The 19,208-nt window shown below is 38.9% G+C and overlaps 4 protein-coding genes across 10 annotated transcripts; 1 reads left to right on the top strand and 3 right to left on the bottom strand.

The window, feature by feature from the left end:
* Positions 1-224: 224 nt before the first annotated feature.
* LOC111468973 (E3 ubiquitin-protein ligase XBAT33-like) lies at positions 225-6,455 on the bottom strand. Of its 2 annotated transcripts, none has more exons than XM_023114151.1 (10): positions 5,880-6,455; positions 5,714-5,773; positions 5,183-5,254; positions 4,822-5,006; positions 3,609-3,769; positions 2,875-2,933; positions 2,731-2,777; positions 2,504-2,647; positions 1,362-1,453; positions 225-1,162 (listed from the first exon to the last, which is right to left on the bottom strand). In XM_023114151.1, exons 1-10 carry the CDS (start codon positions 6,051-6,053, stop codon positions 786-788), a joined length of 1,371 nt encoding a protein of 456 aa, XP_022969919.1. In that variant the 5' UTR covers positions 6,054-6,455; the 3' UTR covers positions 225-785. The 2 variants fall into 2 exon arrangements, with proteins under 2 accessions (XP_022969919.1, XP_022969920.1); XM_023114152.1 differs by having other exon boundaries at positions 5,183-5,250; positions 5,880-5,937.
* A 2,153-nt stretch (positions 6,456-8,608) lies between these two features.
* On the bottom strand, positions 8,609-13,554 carry LOC111468974 (protein YIPF6 homolog). Its single transcript, XM_023114153.1, has 3 exons — positions 12,872-13,554; positions 10,504-10,578; positions 8,609-9,145 (listed from the first exon to the last, which is right to left on the bottom strand). The coding sequence occupies exons 1-3, from the start codon at positions 13,370-13,372 to the stop codon at positions 8,885-8,887; spliced, it is 837 nt and encodes a 278-aa protein (XP_022969921.1). The 5' UTR covers positions 13,373-13,554; the 3' UTR covers positions 8,609-8,884.
* A 172-nt stretch (positions 13,555-13,726) lies between these two features.
* LOC111469147 (pentatricopeptide repeat-containing protein At3g61360) lies at positions 13,727-16,497 on the top strand. Of its 6 annotated transcripts, none has more exons than XM_023114404.1 (3): positions 13,727-15,338; positions 15,786-15,946; positions 16,255-16,497. In XM_023114404.1, exon 1 carries the CDS (start codon positions 13,794-13,796, stop codon positions 15,324-15,326), a length of 1,533 nt encoding a protein of 510 aa, XP_022970172.1. In that variant the 5' UTR covers positions 13,727-13,793; the 3' UTR covers positions 15,327-15,338; positions 15,786-15,946; positions 16,255-16,497. The 6 variants fall into 6 exon arrangements, with proteins under 6 accessions (XP_022970172.1, XP_022970173.1, XP_022970171.1 ...); XM_023114405.1 differs by having other exon boundaries at positions 15,774-15,946; XM_023114403.1 differs by having other exon boundaries at positions 15,702-15,946.
* A 394-nt stretch (positions 16,498-16,891) lies between these two features.
* Positions 16,892-18,757, bottom strand: LOC111469138 (protein ROOT PRIMORDIUM DEFECTIVE 1). Its single transcript, XM_023114391.1, has one exon. It carries the CDS (start codon positions 18,651-18,653, stop codon positions 17,265-17,267), a length of 1,389 nt encoding a protein of 462 aa, XP_022970159.1. The 5' UTR covers positions 18,654-18,757; the 3' UTR covers positions 16,892-17,264.
* Positions 18,758-19,208: the final 451 nt, after the last annotated feature.

Raw genomic sequence — 19,208 nt, 5'->3', positions numbered from 1 at the left:
CACATTGATTTTCAACAATTGATATCTTAGCTCATGGATTATGACATAGCAAAAGACATTACTTCTTCGTGTGAATTGTAGGATCATGCAAACTATCGAGTCTTTGAACGAAAGTTGCCTCCAAAGCCTCGTAGTGAAGGGCACATTTGCCTAGAGTCACAGCACCCACATTCCATTCAATATTTGAATATTTGGTTCTTGTTTATGGGGTTTGAGGGCGAAGGCCAATAAGCTATTTGATATTAATAATGAAAAAGAGGAAAATAGTATTCCCTTGTGTTTCTTTTACCGTCATTCATTCAATTACAATGAAGGCTGAAACAAAAATCCCAACATACAAATTTTACAATCTTCCCTACCAATTAGTACAGGCAGCAGCAATGACATGAAGCACAGCATTCCCACAGCTGCTGCCATCCAAACAAATTATTCACACCCACCAGCCCTCCTAAACCCATCACGAAAATAGGGAACACAACCGAAGACAAAAACGAACCACTTTAAGCCAAACTTCATATCCATTACCTATATATATATATCAACCCGAACTTCCAGTGTATCGCTGTTACTATAGATTCTCAAGCTCGTCCAGATGATTGACCCGATACCGACCAGACATGTCAAGCGTTTATCTCCGAGTTGCATTGATTCTCCCTACTACAGCTTCTCCTGCCACAAAACATGCTTGAACAGCAAGATTTTTCTGGTCTCTGACCTCCCAATTTCACCTGGTCGATTGGGGTTGTCTGCGATTGACGATGTGATTCATCTTCTGTTTCGACATCTCAGGACTCGAAGGTCGGGCACTTACCATTGTTGCACGTACACACAGGAATAGCAGAAGAATGAAATGGGCTGCAAGTTACTGGGCAGAATACATCTGAAGAAATCATAGCCACACGATTCCTCCGGATATCTGGCAAACAAGTCGAAACTGGATCTTCGGCGTCACTGTTATGAAGAATGCATGAGTTGCATATGCTAAGAGAGAGGTGAAGTTGTTTTTCCTTTTCTGTGGCACTAGACAATTTTACAAAAGATATAATCCCATGTCTGCAAAGGGGGCACGGAATCGAGCCCGATGAACCAGTCATTTCCGATTGGATATTACTCGTCGAACAAAGATAGAGCGCACATTTTACACAAAGCTCATGTCCACATCCTACATAAGCAAACAAGTATAAAAATTTCTCATCTACAATAGTAAAGATGCCAGAGATATCAGACAGTGCAGAACTTGAACTTGCTCGATGAGAAAATACAAAAATAGCGAGCATGAGAATCGTCTCGATAAGCCAACCAACATATGCCACAGAAGGAAAACAAGATTCAGATGTTAAGCGTGTCAAAAGGGAACTTACCGTCTGCAGCCACGGAACATACTCTTTCGAGACAGACAGCACAGGTATCCCCGTCGTCGGAGGTCACTCCCATAGACTTAAAACCACATTCTCTGAAGAGATTTTACATGTCATCATTCACATTTCAAATGCACAAAAGAGTAGCTCCTTATTCCTACATTCACTAAAACGATCAAGCCAAGCAGGTTTCGGTTGACTCGATAACTTCGACCCGTAAAACTAAGCCGAGCTTAAAGAGAGAGAACAAGAAGTTCAAGTTCAAGTTCAACTTATTCATTTTATTGATTAGCCCAGAAAAGTTATCAAACTGGCCTCCTATGCATCTGTACTTATACAAAGAACTGAATCTTTTACACGCTCGTTATGTTTCACCATCTAATATCATTAGATTTTTGTAACGGCCCAAGTCCACCGCTAGCAGATATTGTCCTCTTTGGACTTTCCCTTTCAGGCTTTCCCTCAATGTTTTTAAAACACATCTGCTAGGAAGAAGTTTCCATACCCTTATAAAGAATACTTTATTCCTCTATGTAACCGAGGTGAGATCTCACAATCTACCCCCTTGGGGCTCAACTCCTTGCCGGCACACCACCCAACAAAAGACATAGATTTTGCATATCTTCTATTTCATCTCAAGAGAGTCCCTGTAATAGCCCGCGCCCACCGCTAGCAAATATTGTCCGCTTTGGTCCGTTACGTATCGCTGTCAGCCTCACAATTTTAAAACACGTCTACTAGGGATAGGTTTCCACACCCTTACGAGGAATGTTTCATTCTCCTCTCCAACCAATGTGGGATTTCACAATCAACCCTCCTGGGGGGCCAGCATCCTCGCTGACACACTGCCGAGTGACTGGCTCTAATACAATTTGTAACAGTCCAACCCTACTGCTAGCAAATGTTCTCCTCTTTGGCCCGTTACGTATCGCCATCAGCCTCACAATTTTAGAACGTGTCTACTAGGGAGAGGTTTCTACACCCTTATGAGGAATATTTCGTTCCCCCTCCAACCTTAAGACCTTATGTGTGCCACATTTTAATCAAAGATAGAGAGCATTGCAAATAGAACTTTTTAAAACAAAAAAGTTTATCCAATATGCGAACCAATTAGCAACTTCAGAACATAGCAAATAACCAAATACCTGGCAATGTTTAATGCACTCATTAGAGGCAATAATAGGTGGTTCGAAGTGGGGAATCTTGGTATTATAGAGTCAGAATTAGGAGCTAGCAGAGGTTCAAGCCAGTGGCGTCCCCACATTCTGGCTACATCTAAAGGAAGCCACCTGAAGTGATGGTTGCATTTTCAATCAGATAAGCCACAATTAAAGATAGAACAACAAGAGCAAACACTGCAAGACGAGTATACCCATTGCAATTCAAAGTCATTCGAGAGGCGCCTCTTGCGAGGAGAATCTGTAAAATTTCGAGCAAAAAAGAAACGCGAAATGAAATATTCAAATGTCATTCGTTAAAGCCAAAAATTTACAATTGAAGTCGAAGGACATCGTACCTGACAGCACTTCAAGTTACCTCCACATGCTGCATAATGCAACGGAGTGCTTCCAGCTCCTACAATGATATAATCATTTGTTGTTAACGCTAGCAGATGTTGTCCTCTTTGGATTTTCCCTTTCAGGCTTTCCCTCAAAGTTTTTAAAACGCGTCTACTAGGGAGAGGTTTCCACACCCTTATAAAAAATGTTTCAGTGTCTGACTCTGATACCATTTGTAATAGCTCAAGCCCACCACTAGTAGATATTATCCTCTTTGGGCTCCCCTCAAGGTTTTTAAAACGCGTCTACTAGGGAGAGGTTTCCACACCCTTATAAAGAATGTTTCGTTTTCCTATCAACTGATGTGGGATCTCACAATCCACCCTCCTTCGGGGTTCAACGTCCTCGTTCGCACTCGTTTCCTTCTCCAATCGATGTGAGACCCTCCAAACCCACCCCTTTCAGGGCCTAGCGTCCTTGCTGGCACACCGCCTCATGTCCACCCCCGTTGCTCAACCTCCTCGCTGGCACATCACCTGGTGTCTGGCTCTGATACCATTTGTAACAGTCCAAACCTATTGCTAGCAGATATTATCCTCTATGGGCTTTCTATCAAGGTTTTTTAAAACGCGTCTACTAGGGAGAGGTTTCCACACCCTTATAAAGAATGTTTTGTTCTCCTCCCCAACCGATGTGGGATCTCACAATCACACAGCACCGTTAAAATTTAGAAGCACATTTTGAGACTTACCAATCAAATCCATAGAGGTCCCGCAATGAAATGTTACTGCTGCAAAATTGGCATGCAGGTCAAGAAGAAGGTGAACACAATCATAATAGCCATTTAGTGCTGCCATATGAAGAGCGGTAATGCCATCATCAGCTGCCTTATTTATAAACTTGGACAAATCACTGCACTGGAAACACAAAAATAAATCACAATAATAATAAACAGGTCATGCAAAGTCTATCAATACCTGATGGTAAACAACCCGTGATAACGGCCTAAGCCCACCGCTAGCAAATATTGTCCTCTTTGAACTTTCCCTTTCGGGTTTTCTCTCAAAGTTTTTAAAACGTGTCTGCTAGGAAGAGGTTTCCACACCCTTATAAAGGGTGTTTCGTTCTCCTACCCAACCGATGTGGAATCTCACAATTTACCCCCATTCGGGTCCCAACGTCCTTGCTAGCACTCATCCCTTCTCCAATCGATGTGGGACCCCCAACCCACCCCCTTCGGAGCCCAACGTCCTTGCTGGCACACCATCTCATGTTCACCCCCTTTGGGGCTCAACCTCCTCGCTAGCACATAACCCGGTGTCTGGCTCTGATACCATTTGTAACCACTCAAGCCCACCGCTAGTAGATATTGTCCTCTTTGGACTTTCCCTCAAAGTTTTTAAAATGTGTCTGCTTGGGAGAGGTTTCTACACCCTTATAAAGGGTGTTTCGTTCTCCTACCCAACCAATGTGGGATCTCACAATCTACCCCCCTTTGAGTCCCAGCGTCCTCGCTAGCACTCGTTCCCTTCTCCAATCGATGTGGGACCCCCCAATCCACCCCTTTCGAGGCCCAGTGTCCTTGTTGGCACACCGTCTCATGTTCACCCCCTTTGGAGCTCAGCCTCCTCGCTGGCACATCACTCGGTGTCTGGCTCTGATACCATTTGTAACAGTTCAAGCCCACCGCTAGCAGATATTGTCCTCTTTGGGCTTCCCCTCAAAGTTTTTAAAACGTGTCTACTAGGGAGAGGCTTCCACACCCTTATAAAGGGTATTTCGTTCTCCTCCCCAACCAATGCGGGATCTCACAATAACATTCATTTTTCTTTAAAATCAAACAATCCTATAATTCTCATCAGCCAATTGTAGGAAACTCGCCATCAACCTATTCCTATAAAATCAAAACAGCTAGTAACTATACAAACTCTATGCTTAGATGTAAAATGAAACGAGCCAAGTACCCTTGTTCACATCTGTTCTTCACATTAACACCATCACTTCTGTTGGCATCTGTCTGACTAGTAATAGCCTCATAAGGAACGCTAGGAACAAAATCAGCCATAATAAGTCTTAAACATTTCACATGACCATTGATGGCAGCCAAATGGAGAGCGGTCCGACCACTGAGGTAGTCTGCTCTCATTACCTGATTACAGCAAACAAGCTATTATCGCCACAACTCAAGAAAAAGAAACAACTCGACAATGTCGTGGTCTTGTGGCAGCTTTACAAAGGCCAGACGTTTTCATGCTCGAGCCAAGCTAGCCATGAAACAACTAATAAATGACAGTAGCAAAGCAAAATACCAATTTAACAACTTACATTACATCTGAAAACTAGAAGAGTTTGCACAACTTCCCAGTGCCCATATCGACAAGCTTGCATCACTGCTGTCTTCATTATGCATTAACAAAACAATACAAAACAAGTAAGAAGAACATTCATTTCAGAATAATTACATATGAGAATACGTTGCTATCAGATTTTGTGCGCTTAGAAAATTGAAGAACAAAAGGCAGAGTATCCTAGAAATCTTGTTCATCATATTGGAGACATTGTAACCATTAGTTGAACACGACTCTCTACAATGGTATGATATTGTCCACTTTGAGCATAAGCTCTCATGAACTTGCTTTAAGCTTTCCCAAAATGTCTCATACCAATGGAGATAGTATTCTTTGATTATAAATTGGCTAATGTGAGACTTTCATCCAACAGTAACAATGGGACCCTATCAAGAACAAAAACAGGGTACCAAAATTTCATTCATAAACCTAAAATCTTCTCGTTTTGATGATCAGGAACCCAATCCAAACAAAACCCAGAAGAGGAAAAGGCATCAAAATCACGTACCTGCCCACAATAGTTCCTGGAATTAACATCAGCTCCATTTTCAAGCAACAAGGACACAATCTAAGAAAAACCCAACCAAGCCAAGAAAAAACAACAAACAATCATAACAAAGCCAAGAAAAAAAGAATCTAAATGCACAAATTAGAAGCAAAATAGAAGAAGAAACCTCGTTGTGGCCTTTGGCAGCTGCAAAATGGAGAGGGGAATTAAGGCCGCCGAAAGTGTATTTAGCGAGATATGGGTTGCAATCTAAAAGCATTTTAGCCTCAACCAAGTCGCCATCTCTCGCAGCCGACACCAATCGCTCGCCAGACGCCGAACACCCAAACGAATTGCCCATCCTCAACACGAAATGGGTACAAATTTAAAGAAGAAATAAGAACAAAAAACCTTATGAAATGCCTTTTTTCTTCGTACCCTTTGCTTTCAGCGCCTCATTTAAGGAACCAAAACTCAAACAACAATTACAAGAAGAAATGGAAGAACAAAGAGGGAAAATTGCAGAAACGAGAAATGGGTACCAAATTTCTTTTGAGTATTCAAAGAAGAGAGAGAGAGAGAGAGGCGCAAACAAAAAACTCAAAATTTCCACTTTCTCTGACCCCTTTTTTCTTTCATCCTACGGTGAGATCGACTTTCTTTTCCATTCTCTGTTTGTAACATGAAAAGTTCATAAATTCATATCCATTTTGTTCACAAATTTTTTTAACCACAGATTTTAAATAAATATATATTTAGCGAATTCGAGCTTGCATACAATATCAATTATCATATCGTTATTGAACTCGATAATTAGTAGTGAAATTAATTGATGTGGGGAGGGGGCAAAGTTTTCTTAGGTAAGTGATTGTTTTTTTCTTCTTTTGAGTTCAACTTTTATTTAAATTTGGTATAGGTGACTTTTTCTCTTACATTTTGTTTTAATATTTTACTTTTAAAAATGAACTAAATTATTAAATAAAAATTTAATTTTGACCCATTTATTTATTTATTTATTTATTTATTTTTGAAGATTGAGATATATGCTCACTAAAATTAGGATGGTTGACTTGCAATTTACTTTATTTTTGACCTTTTCTATAAATATATTTGGTTTTTTTTTTTTAAAGAAAGTGTATGAACAAACCACTAACTTTTTAGAAATAGAAAACAACGTTAAAAATATGTATTTATGCTATTTAGGTAATTACCTTCAAATAAAATATTTACTAAATTAATAATTAATTTGGTGGAAAAGTTTATTCAAACTACTAAATTTAAGAGGTTGTGAGTAAATTTTATTTAGGCTATTTCTTATTATTTATAACTATTTTCACTTTTTCAATTAAAATATATTTTAAAATACTTAAAATAGTATTTTTCTCCCAAAATTCTAAAGAAAAGTGATAAAAAAAATCAATAAAAAATAAAAGTGAAAACTATTGATAAAAATTGGTACTATCCATTTGATTTTAGCATTTTTTTCTAAATTTTGTTAATCTATGCCATTTAAGAAATTTTATACTCGTGTAAGAATCTATATATTAAATCTTGTCGGTATCAGTTTAAAATGGTTTTTCCCTTGTGTTCGATTGTAGTGGTAACTCTTGGTTCAACCATCTTTCGAAAAGGGATGTTGTTGTCCAGTGTCAGAAGGTTAAGAATGTTGGTGACCAAATTTTAAATTTCAATAGGTAAATTTACTTTAAATCTTTTAATTATAAAAATTATTATTCCTCGAAGTGACGAGATAGAAAAAAAAAAAAGAAAAACTTTCACAAACTATGAATTTTTTTAGTTTAATAATTATAAGATAGATATCGAATATTCAACTTTTGATATATTAATTAATATTTTATCTACTGAACTATACTCGAATTGGTTGAACTTGTTATAATATTAAATTTTAATTTGAACAATTATTTTAGTAGTAATAAATTCGTTGCTATGTGCATTGGAGTAAGATTCATTACAATAATTTGGGTTCAAGACTCCTAATAAAAAAGATTTGTTAACCACCTTTAAATAGTTTTTATGTACTTTAAGTCCTTCAACTTAGTTACGTTTCTTTTAGGAGAATCAAATAAATATAACAACAAATTAAAATAGTCGAGCAAACACATTCAACCATCGTACAGCCTCGTTAGCAATACAGTTTTGTAATCCATTAATGAACCTAAAAATTTGAGTATTTGCCAAAGAAGCTCAAAACATAACCTCATTTGTTAAAGTCTTGATCATAGCAAGATATTCTAAAATAGTCGAGCAAGCATCCAACCCATCCCATCCCATCCCATCGTACAACCTCATTAGCAGCGCAGTTTTGTGATCTATTAATGAACTTAAAAATTTGAGTATTTGTGCCCGATATTCTAAAATAGTCAGAGCAAGCATCCAACCCAACCCATCCCATCCCATCGTACAACCTCATTAGGGCGCAGTTTTGTGATCTATTAATGAACCTAAAAATTTGAGTATTTGTGCAAGATATTCTAAAATAGTCAAAGCAAGCATCCAACCCATCCTACCACGTCATTAGCAGCGCAATTTTGTTGTCGGTTAATGAACCTAGAAATTTGAGGTCTTGATTATAGTACGATATTCATCACCCTTGAATAACAACAAAATAGAGTCAGTGCCATGTGACTCAACAAGGGATCCAAGATGTGACCAAGCAAAACCCTTCACTAATTGTTGTCATCTCCCACATTAAGACATTATCATAATACAATTCACCTAATACAGGCTCTTAAAAGACCTTTTAAAAAGTATGGCACAGCCATCCCAAGTTAATGTACATTCACCAAAATGCCACTCTCAAATATCTCACCATAGCTTTGGTCAAATACTTTCCATTACCAGAAATTATTCTCAACAGTTTTGATTTCAAGTCTTCTAAGGAAAAACGAGAAATAGCCATAAAATGATTGCATTCAAGAAATGAAGGCATATCATAATTACAAGAAATATTACACGGTCTTGGATTTCCATGAAAGAAAACTTGCAGACAGTGAATATGATGATGTAGGCAGATCTGAGTTTCAAGACATTATATGATATAAGTCAAAAAGAAAGGGTTACAGCAAGGTGAGAGAATATTGATCAGTTCATGAGGTTCCTAAATCATTACTCAATCATCATATCGATCTCTTCTTACCAAAACCCTTTTAAGAGCTCCATTGTTAATGCATCTCAATTAATGGCAATGATCAGAAAACCAACTGATACATACATAAGGAACACAGGATAGAGTGCAAGAGCTTTTCTTCTTGGGTTCACAGCTGAACTCATGAAAGGATATGCAGCCCAAGAACTCCATGCCAAGGTCACACATACCACGGCTATCTTCACTACTACATTGTCCTTCATCATGCAGATCAATGCTCCAACATCTAGAGGAAACAGGCAATATCCCAAAAGACTCAAGCTTTGGAAGAAAATTATTTGTCCACCCTGCAGTAACCAAAGTGCAAGTCTTCAGTTATTTTTGTAATAGATTAGAGATATGAAGCAACGAAAGCTCATTAGGGGCGGTGAGCAACGCTTATATCTGATTAGACAAGACAAAACATGGCACTAAAAGCATTTTCCCACGAACTACGAGCTTTTCCTTTTAACGAACTTCCACAAAGGAGATGGATGCCATAAACCAATGTATATATGAATACATAGAATATTAAAAGTCAACCGTAAGGATGAGAAAGAGAAATTTACATTCTACAGGGAGGGGGGAGATTTCTAAGGGGGGGCTTAATAAACAAGGAGAACCATCAGAAAAAGGTGGCCTTGATGTAGAGAATTTGAAGAAAATGAATTAAGCTTTGATATAAAGTGGTAAGAGGGGGAACTTTGGAAAACTCTAATTATTAGCATCTATATGTATTGTTAGAGAAACTAAATCAGAAAGCTTGCCGATCGTCTCTTGGTGGGTCTTCTTTCTGTTATTTCAGATCAGAGATTTTTTCTAAGGAGAAAGGATTTGTGAATTTGGGATCCTAATCCTTCTAGGTGTTTCTCTTCTCCTTTGTTTTCTCCGTCCTTTGATCCCTTTCTCTCACTCAGGGGGGCTCTGGTTTCTCCTCTCCTGTGGGAGGTAAAAGTTCCTAATAAAGTAAATTTTTTTGTCAAGTCTTTCATGAAACACCTAGGATCGTATCCAGCGTCACACTACCTTGGTTTTGCACCTTCTGTCTGGGTTCTTTGTAAACAACAAGAACAGGAACTTGATCATCTCTTGTGGGGTTGCCACTTTGCTTACTCTCTCTGTAGTTGGTGTTTTCGTTTGCTTGGAATTGCGATGGTGTGTAATATGAGCTATCAGCTTTTGTTCAAGGAGGTCATGATGAACTCGTCATTTTGTAATAAGGGGAGGATCTAGTACCAAGCTTGTTTGGCTATCTTGTGAAGAGAGTGATTTAGGAGAAACAATCAAGTTTTTAGAGGTGTGGAGATATCCTTGGATGAGGTTTAGGACAAGGTGAGGCTTAGTGACTCACTTTTTTCATGTTTGAGAAATGTTTTATCCATTTAAAATCAATTTTGATGGTACGAAAATTGCGCTGAGAGTAAAAAACCAAACATGAAATTAATTTTGAATGATTTTAGGAATCTTTCGGAGTAATTTTAAATAGTTCAAAATTACTCCCGACCATGCCCTTACACTCTTAAGTTCTCACAATAAACACAATCAAGAAGGCCGCACAATGCAAGATTAAATAAGTATCAACTCTATATTCTAATCGACAAAACAAACGTGATGAGAAGAGTGAGTGGTAAGGGAGCAGGAAAGAGTGAAAGATAGATTTAGTTACCAGAAGAAGCACGTTCAAGGTCAGAATCACTGCACCAGCAGCAAGAAGTGCAAATGCAACAGCAAAAACCTCAGACTGAAAAGAGAATCAATTCATATCAGTAGTAGAATAACAAAAACATAATAAAATAATAAAAGCCAATATTTGATGAATGACAGTTCAGTGAATGTTGATATAGGGAATAAGAATAAAGGGCAAACATTGGTTGAAAAATATCAAACAGATAAATAGATAATGGTTAAGAATGTTTCAAATGCTAAGGTGATTGTGGAATATAAGAAAACAACGTTATAATGATATTTCACCACACATCCCCATTGAGCATCACAAATAAGGACAACTTATATAAGTGTTTTTTTAATACAAACATATGTACACATGTATTTGTTTTTTTTAGTTTAACATTTAAAGAGGTGGGAAACCGAACTAATTGAGCGTCTTATCCATTAAGTTATGCTTGAATTGGCTACGTACATATATACCGAACTTGACCTTTAAATAGAAGGATACAACTATTCTTCCATGATAATGCAAAATGCAAGAATCAATGCAATTTAAGTAGACAATTTGCTCAAATCTACTTCAAGGCAATCTAGGTTTCATTTTCAAAGGCATTTGCTTCTCTCTGTTTCAGCAGGAAGTAGGGTTAGGGAAGGAAGTTTATTAGCTTGATCCAACAATGCGGCGCAGGGAAACAAAAGGAGGATCATCGCGAGCCGACTAGACTGCATCTGATTATTTTGCTAACATATATGTATACAAAAGAAAGTTCATTGACAAGAACAAGACAATACAAGAGAGGTGTGTGATACAAGAAACCCATCCAACGAGAACAAAGTATATTAGAATTGATAAGAGTCTCTATGCAACTCGCCAATTCTTCTATGTCTTTCTCTCCAAAAATGAAATACAACATAAATTTCTCTAAAATATTTTCTCATTCACTTTGAGGATCGACCAGGACAAAATCTGGTGCCAGAATCCTCTGCAATCCTGACTTACCATAGGAACCTCTCCTTCTACCGATATGACAAATGAAGAACTTCTCAATTATCTCCCTGTAATCTCTATGTCTAGCAAACTGAAAACCAAACACATATAAGAAAGCTACAAAAAGACCATGCAAAATTACAACTCAAGAGGATATGATCCAACTCTTCCTTCGACCTCTAACAAAGAATGCAACAGAACGGTCCTATCAAAGAAGGAAACTGCCTTGAAAGCCAATGAAGACTGTTAACTCTTCAATGGATAAACTGTCAACCCAGTGAAGAATTTAACCTTCTTTGGAATTTGTACATTCCACAAAGAAGAGAAAGCAAACTAACTAAAGGGAGAAGGGCTCATCAAGCAACAAAAGAACAAGCTACAAGAAAAGCCACCGGTAGGTTAGGACTCTAAAAACAAACCCTTTTTAGTGTAAGCTCAAACTCCAGAATGAGAGATATGAGAGTCATGACATATGATGTTTCCCTAATGGACAACACACGATAAAAACAAAGTGAGAAAGAGGGAAAGCTCCAAGAATGATCCAAGACACCGAGGAGAAGGTGAGCATCTTGGGTGATGGGAGTGACATATACTTTGGGAGAGTAAATGGGTGATGGGATCCAAGACATTCAAGAAATATCCAATGAGCTCCCTTAAGAAACATACTTCTGGGAGGATTAATGGGTGGGAGATAGACCCCTTAGCATTACATTTCTTCATTTATAACATTTTTCCTTTATGAGGAATCGTTCGATACTTGCTAGCTACACCAATACAATTAAAGAGAAAGCTCCTTAAGGAAAATCACACAAAAGAGGTGGTCTCCAGCACTCATCTTTCGTTCATGTACATTTCAATCTCCTGACGATTCACGCTGTATTCAAGCACATAGACAATGATTTATGTCCTACAAACCATTTAAACATACTGCATCTGCATTTATGCTTTCCACTGAGCTATTTACAACATTTTTATGGGTCTATTCAATGAGCTTTTAGCCATCGATTGAAGCTCAAGTGTTCCTATAATTTCTCGAGTATTCCAACTATCTAGAATCATCGGTTCCTATTAAAATCCAATGAAACAAAACTAGCAAAGATAGTTTCAAGAAATCTGAACAAAAGCGCTCCAGTCACTTGACTGATCGCTACCAGCTACTCTGAGACAATATACTAAGCTGCATTGGACATTTTAACAATGCGTTCAACTCGGTTTCCAATCTAAATATCTGCAGATAGTTTAACCCGAACCAGAGCACGGAAAGGCCAAAACAGGCTAATATAAGGAACATAAATCAAGAGACTTGTATGTGAACATAAATCAAAGAAAAAACAGGCAATCAACGATGTAAACCAACTAAAATTTTGACGAGGCTGACCTTCTTGACGGATGCAGACCACGAAAGAACGAGACCAAGGAACACAATGAAAAAGAAAGGCCCCCAGAGATCCCAATCCCTCAAAGCCTTTCCGGGGTCCTCACGGAAAGGGTTGGGAAAAACCACAAGCTTCAAATTGCTAACGATCCGGGACAGATCCCTCTTGACGGTATCCCAGACCGGTTCCGTCAGAGTGCTGGGCTGCGATCCGAAACCAGTCGCCGATGCATCAGACCTGCCATTACTGGAGACGGGCAATGGCGGAGGAGCAGGGAAGACAGACGGCGGCTTCTGATTACTCGATTTGGAGGGATGTGATGGGAGATTGGAGTGTAAAAACGGGGAAGAGGAAACAGGAATGGAAGCCCTGGGAGGACTTGGGGATCGAGCTGCAAGAACAGTTGTGGGGCCGGTTTGGACGCTGGCGTTGATGAGATTTTCAATCTCGTCGATGTCCGACTGGGACGATTGATGAAGAGGAATTGTATCGCTGTGCGACATTTCCCGGGAAGGGAATTTTCTCGGGAAAATGATGAGAAAATTAGTCGAATCGAAGAAAAGAAAGGAAGAAAGAACGAAGAAGATCAGATCCAAAGAGAAAGTAACAGAAAAATTTTGGAGTTTCGGAGATTTCTGTTCGTCGACAAATGAAGGGGATGAAAAATTCTGTTAATCACCGCTAAACGTCGTCGTTCCGTAAGTACCTAAAAGTGGCGCGCTCCAACGACCAATGGATCAATTATTTACAAAAAAAAAAATATTATTTCATAAATGTATTGTTTATTAAAAAAGAAAATAATAATAATAATTAATATATATATATATTGAATTACTTGTAAAAACTCCACTCTCCGGTCCCGGCGTCTGCAATAGTTCAACACCGCCGCCATCTCTCTGTTCTCTGGAGAGTGAAGAACTGAAGATGGTGATTCCGACGAGGCTTACTCAAATCGCTCAAATACCCATTTTTTTCCGTTACTTTTTGATTCCTGCCGCTCCTTTTTCTACTCATCTTCATCAATCTTCAGAACCCGGAGGTGAAATCGAAAGAATCACCAAAATCATCAACGGCCATCCATTTCCCGATCAGCCCCTTCGACCTACTCTTCTTCACCATATTCCATCTCCTCTTCCTTCAAACACTTTCCTGAATGACGTTCTTGGCCGCCTGTTTGCAGCGCATTCCAATGGTCTCAAGGCTTTGGAGTTCTTCAAATTCTGCCTCCACCATTCTCAAGCTTCCCCAACTCCAGATGCTTTTGAGAAGACGCTTCATATTCTCGCCAGGATGAGGTATTTCGATCAATCATGGGAGTTGATGCGTGAGATTCAACGAACTCACCCGTTTTTGCTTACTCTTAAATCCATGAGCATCTTGCTTACGAAGATTGCGAAGTTTCAATCCTTCGAAGAAACGATCGAGGCGTTTCGGAGAATGGAGAATGAAGTGTTTGTTGGAAGGAAATTTGGTACTGAGGAATTTAATGTGCTCCTTCGAGCCTTTTGCACTCAGAGACAGATGAAAGAGGCGCGATCAGTGTTCCTAAAGATGTATTCTCGATTTCCCCCCAATACTAAAACCATGAATCTCTTGCTTTTAGGTTTCAAGGAATCCAGCAATGTTACTGCTGTTGAGCTTTTCTATCATGAGATGATCAGGAGAGGTTTCAAGCCAGATGTTGTGACTTACAGCATCAGAATGGATGCATATTGCAAAAGAGGTTGTTTCGTGGATGGTTTGAGAGTTTTCGAAGAAATGAAGAGGGCAAAATTTGAGCCTACATTGGAAACAATCACTACTCTGATCCATGGAGCAGGGGTAGCAAAGGACATAGCCAAAGCACGCCAACTGTTTGATGAAATGCCTCTGAGAAAATTGTGTCCTGACATTGGGGCTTATAATGCTTTGATAAGTTCCTTGATTAGGTCTGATGATGTGAATTCTGCAGCGGCTTTAATGGAAGATATGGAAGCTAAACACATTGGACATGACAGTATGACCTATCATATGATGTTCGTAGGCCTGATGAAATTGGAGGATGTTCATGGTTTTTATGAGTTGTATAGCAAAATGATACGACGGAATTTTGTGCCGAAAGCACGAACAGTAGTCATGATTATGAGGTTTTTCTGTGAAAATCGTCGAGTTGATTTGGGTTTGGATTTGTGGGGCTATCTGGTAGAGAAGGGATACTGCCCTCATAGTCATGTATTGGATGTGTTGGTAACAGGATTATGTGCCCGTGGAATGGTTCATGAAGCATTTGAGTGCTCCAAACAAATGTTGGAGAGAGGGAGGCAAATGAGCGATGCAGCATTTCTGATCATGGAGAGATCTCTTTTGCAGGCAGATGCAAAAGACATATTGGGGGAGCTTGAACAGTTGAGGAAGAAGCTTAAAACTGTTTTGCCCCCTCCAAAGCAGCTTCCATACGAGATTCCGGCATCCTCATAGACAAATTGTGTAGTAAGTTTGGAACAACCTTTTACATGATGAAAATTCCTCGAAAAATCAGGAGATATTGTTAGTTTTGACCTGTTATATATTGTTTTTAATACGCGTCTATTAGGTGAGGTTTTAGCTTCAAATATTGTTTGTTTTGGCCCGTTAGTTAGTAGATATTGTCATATTTGGGCTTCCCCTCAAGGTTTTAAAACTCGTCTACTATGAAGACGTTTCCACCTCGTTATAAGGAATGTTTCGTTCCCTCTCCAACCAACGTGGGATCTAGCTGACTTATGGTAGCACATTTTTCTTCGAATTGAAATGTTTATGAGGTTTAGTTTATTGAAACTTTTCTTGTCATCTTATTGAAAGTATTGCCAGCAGATTTCTTAAGCCGGGGAGCTTTGCCTGCACAATGCAGACCACTTCACTCCATATTTGACTAATCCTTTGCAGTGACCACAACAGAAATACTGTTCCATCTCAGAGCAGCCATGGATCCTCTAATACAGCAAGTGGCAAGTATGACCGTGACACTGTGCATAGCAATTTCCCAGGATCACAAGGAAGCCTCTTCGGTCGCTCTAGATGGCATGGCCGGATTATAAGTGCGAGACGTCGAAGAGTATGTAAGCTCTGAAACTCAGATTTTGTATAGCTTTAGAATGTTGGGATGACTGGAATTTCACTCATGTGCTTTCTGAATATCACACATCAAATCTGTCTTTTAAATATGCTTTCAACCATCCTTGGTTCGCTCAGAAAAACCTGCAAATCAAACATTTCCACTGCACAATGTAGAAGGTTATGATCTATTGAAATTGCAAACTCTGGAAGCATTCAAAGTCATTGAATGTAGCATTGTCTTTATAATTGTTTGTTCTCTCTTAGAATTCTTCAAGTCTTATTGATGTGTTTTTTTTCTCTCATTCTGCAGCCTTGGGTACTGTACTGAAGCTTGCTCATTTGTTGGTCCTCCTTAAATGTCTCGTGCTCGAGCCACCCCTATTTGTTGGCAACCGCTAGGTAGGTTTGTACAAGTTAAGTTGGTCCAAACACACACAAATATTTGAAGGAAAAAAAAACATTTAAAAGGGTTTCTATGTATTGCACCCTCTGTTCTCTTTAACTTTGTATAACTTGCATAACTTGTCACATGAAGAACTTAACCTCCATTATTCAATAACTTGTCACTTGCATAACTTTCCATTTATATATCGTTCTATCTAGAGATGGAGGAATGAAAGAAGAACATTAAGGAGTATTCAAGAAGCGAGGGAAAAAAAAATGAAAAAATGAGAAATTATTAAGCCTCAAGTTGAAGAGAGGAGAGATGAAACTGAAGAGCGAGATAGAAAAATAAATTTTACATCTAATGTCAATGTAAAATTTTTATTAAATCACTGATTGATTGAGAGATAGAATGTGTAATGAAGTTCTGCTGCTGAATTGAAAGCCACCAAAACAAAACAAAAAAAAAAAAATCTTCCAGAAGCCATCTTTTTCCATGCCACATTCTTTGCAGCTTGAAGCTAAGCAAGCATGAACTACATAGGACTTCCCTTCCTATGTAGTTTTCCTGCAGATTCTGCCCATCAAACTTGAATTCATTTGCATTTTACCTAATTCTTCTTCGCCTTCAGAATTTGGATTCCATGCCTGTGGCATCATCATGACACTCCTCTTTAAGCCATGGCATCTCACATTGCCAAACCACATATCCAAAACACAACCATGAAGATCTACCGCCCCACTCGAACAATGAATATCGAAGCGAAGATTAAGGCCGCTACGCTCCTGATGAACAAAATTTATGTTCAAAGAGCGCTTGTGTTTTAGTTTACAACCAGGAGCTACCAAATGAGTTTTGAGGCTTCAACACAGTCTCATTTAATCAGAGATAATCTAGCAGCTCGAAGGAGATGATCGAGAACAATCGAGTTTACGTTATTTGGTTATGTTCACATCCTCTTCCTCGAACGTTTCATCAACACTACGATTACTATCATCAGAGAAATCGGACTCTGAATCAGAACCCATGTCCGAGTCCAAAACGTCTCTCACATTGCCTCTGTCCCCAACACCATAATCATCTAATTTATCTGGCCTAGAGCTTTCCATATCATAGCCCACTCTTTCTCTCCTGTACCCAACTAGTTCTCTGTTAAGTTGTGCCTTCCTTGGACTGAGTAAAACCAACTCAGCCAATTTTCTTCTAGCCAAATACACATCATTTGGCTCTATTAACTCACCTCTCCTGTAAGCCTCCCTGAGGAAAATAGTGTGAAGCTTCCCATGGTTCCCTCTGGTTGAAATGTAGAAAATCCCCTGATGCTGAAGAAGGAAATCCTTCAACTTCTTCGGCAGGTCCATCGCCGTTCGAAAATGTGCAATCCGTTCCAAACTGATCTTCTTCTCTACAGTCAAACACAACATCTCATGAATTGTTGCCACTGCCCTCTTCTCCATCCTCTTCTGTGCTTCAATGGACCTCATATCGTACTCAGAAACGTCCTCGTACGGCGACCAATAAGGAAGCCGCTGCCATTTCCACACTGCAATTCTATAATACTTCCCTATCTTGAACCCAGGAGGAAAATTCACAATGAAAGAGAATCTAATATCCTCAGCATCACTTCCTTTTTCTCTATAAACTCTCTCCCTAGCTTTCTCTATTGCACAAACAGTAAGATTTGGATCTCTTTCTACAAGTTCAATGTACTTATTCCTGGTTTCTTTTGCATCAAACAGTCTAAAGAATTGAGGGTATTTGAGAACTACCGAATACTCGAAATCGTCGGGCAACCCGAACTCAGACCGGGCAATTCGGATGTGCTCGAGGCGAAGACGGCCATTGTTGGACATCATCAAAAGCTTCCTCAGCCGAGTCACAGCATCCGGAATCTGGGCAATGACAGCCTGCTTTTGCTGCTGAATTTGGAGGTGGGCTTTTCGAGTTAACCTGCAATAGAGTATTCGTTGAACAGGGTGCTCGTAGATTTCAAATACATGAGGGAATTTGAGGACGAACGCCCCAGCTTCGTGCTGTTTGAAGCCAAGGCGACGAGCTGAGACATCAAGGCGAGAAACTGGGATGGTTTGGTTAATTTGGGTGAGAATAAGGTCCTGAAACTTGAGCACTTTTCGGATTTTCTTCTCCACCTCCATGTAATTATCGTAGCCATGGTCACGGACCCTTTCGACCTTTTTGGGAATGGAGGTGGATTGAGACATCGATCTTGAGCGACTGAAATTGCAGAGAACATATGCCGTAGTTTTGAATGCTGTAAATTTGGTGCTGCGAAATTTAGAACAACAACCATAAAAGATCATCATATTTCCGGATTGACTTCACTGCTATTAGGGTTTAGGGTTTTTGCGTCGAGTTTGATGCGCAGGGGATGCTGATCCGCAGAAACAGGGTTAGGTGGTAGGGGTGTACATTCAACCCGGAAACCCGCTAACTCGGACCAACCCGACCCGAACTCTAAGGGTTGGGTTCATTTTTCTGAACCCCGAACTGAATCGGTTCAGTTTCGGGTTCATGGGTAAAACCTTCGGGTTCGACCCGATAAATAAAAATATATTAAATATATTAAATATATTAAGGACACTGATGTATAAATGAGTTTGCCAAAGTGGTACTGAGTTCAGATCAAAAGCAATTACTTCCGAGTTCGACTTTTCAAGAATACATATTTTTGTTTTTATAATTTCCTTGTTTTATACATTTTGTTATTTATTAATTATAACTATTAATAAATTTATTTATTAATTATAATAATTTATACCTATTTTTAAGAATTATATATATATATATATATATATATATATATATATATATATATATATATATATATATATATATATATATTTTTAAAACATATTCTA

The sequence above is a fragment of the Cucurbita maxima genome, unplaced genomic scaffold (assembly GCF_002738345.1).
Source record: "Cucurbita maxima cultivar Rimu unplaced genomic scaffold, Cmax_1.0 Cma_Scf00038, whole genome shotgun sequence".
Classification (NCBI taxonomy): domain Eukaryota; kingdom Viridiplantae; phylum Streptophyta; class Magnoliopsida; order Cucurbitales; family Cucurbitaceae; genus Cucurbita; species Cucurbita maxima.
This window is presented reverse-complemented; position numbering and strand designations above follow the sequence as displayed.

Coding starts and splice junctions, on each gene's coding strand:
- LOC111468973 (XM_023114151.1), bottom strand. CDS start 6,053: ATGGGCAATTCGTTTGGGTGTTCGGCGTCTGGCGAGCGATTGGTGTCG. Junction 2,648..2,730: donor ATGACTTTGAATTGCAATGG/GTATACTCGTCT, acceptor CCATCACTTCAG/GTGGCTTCCTTTAGATGTAG. Junction 1,454..2,503: donor AGTGCATTAAACATTGCCAG/GTATTTGGTTAT, acceptor AAATCTCTTCAG/AGAATGTGGTTTTAAGTCTA.
- LOC111469147 (XM_023114404.1), top strand. CDS start 13,794: ATGGTGATTCCGACGAGGCTTACTCAAATCGCTCAAATACCCATTTTT.
- LOC111468974 (XM_023114153.1), bottom strand. CDS start 13,372: ATGTCGCACAGCGATACAATTCCTCTTCATCAATCGTCCCAGTCGGAC. Junction 10,579..12,871: donor GGTCTGCATCCGTCAAGAAG/GTCAGCCTCGTC, acceptor TTCTCTTTTCAG/TCTGAGGTTTTTGCTGTTGC. Junction 9,146..10,503: donor CCTTGAACGTGCTTCTTCTG/GTAACTAAATCT, acceptor TGGTTACTGCAG/GGTGGACAAATAATTTTCTT.
- LOC111469138 (XM_023114391.1), bottom strand. CDS start 18,653: ATGATGATCTTTTATGGTTGTTGTTCTAAATTTCGCAGCACCAAATTT.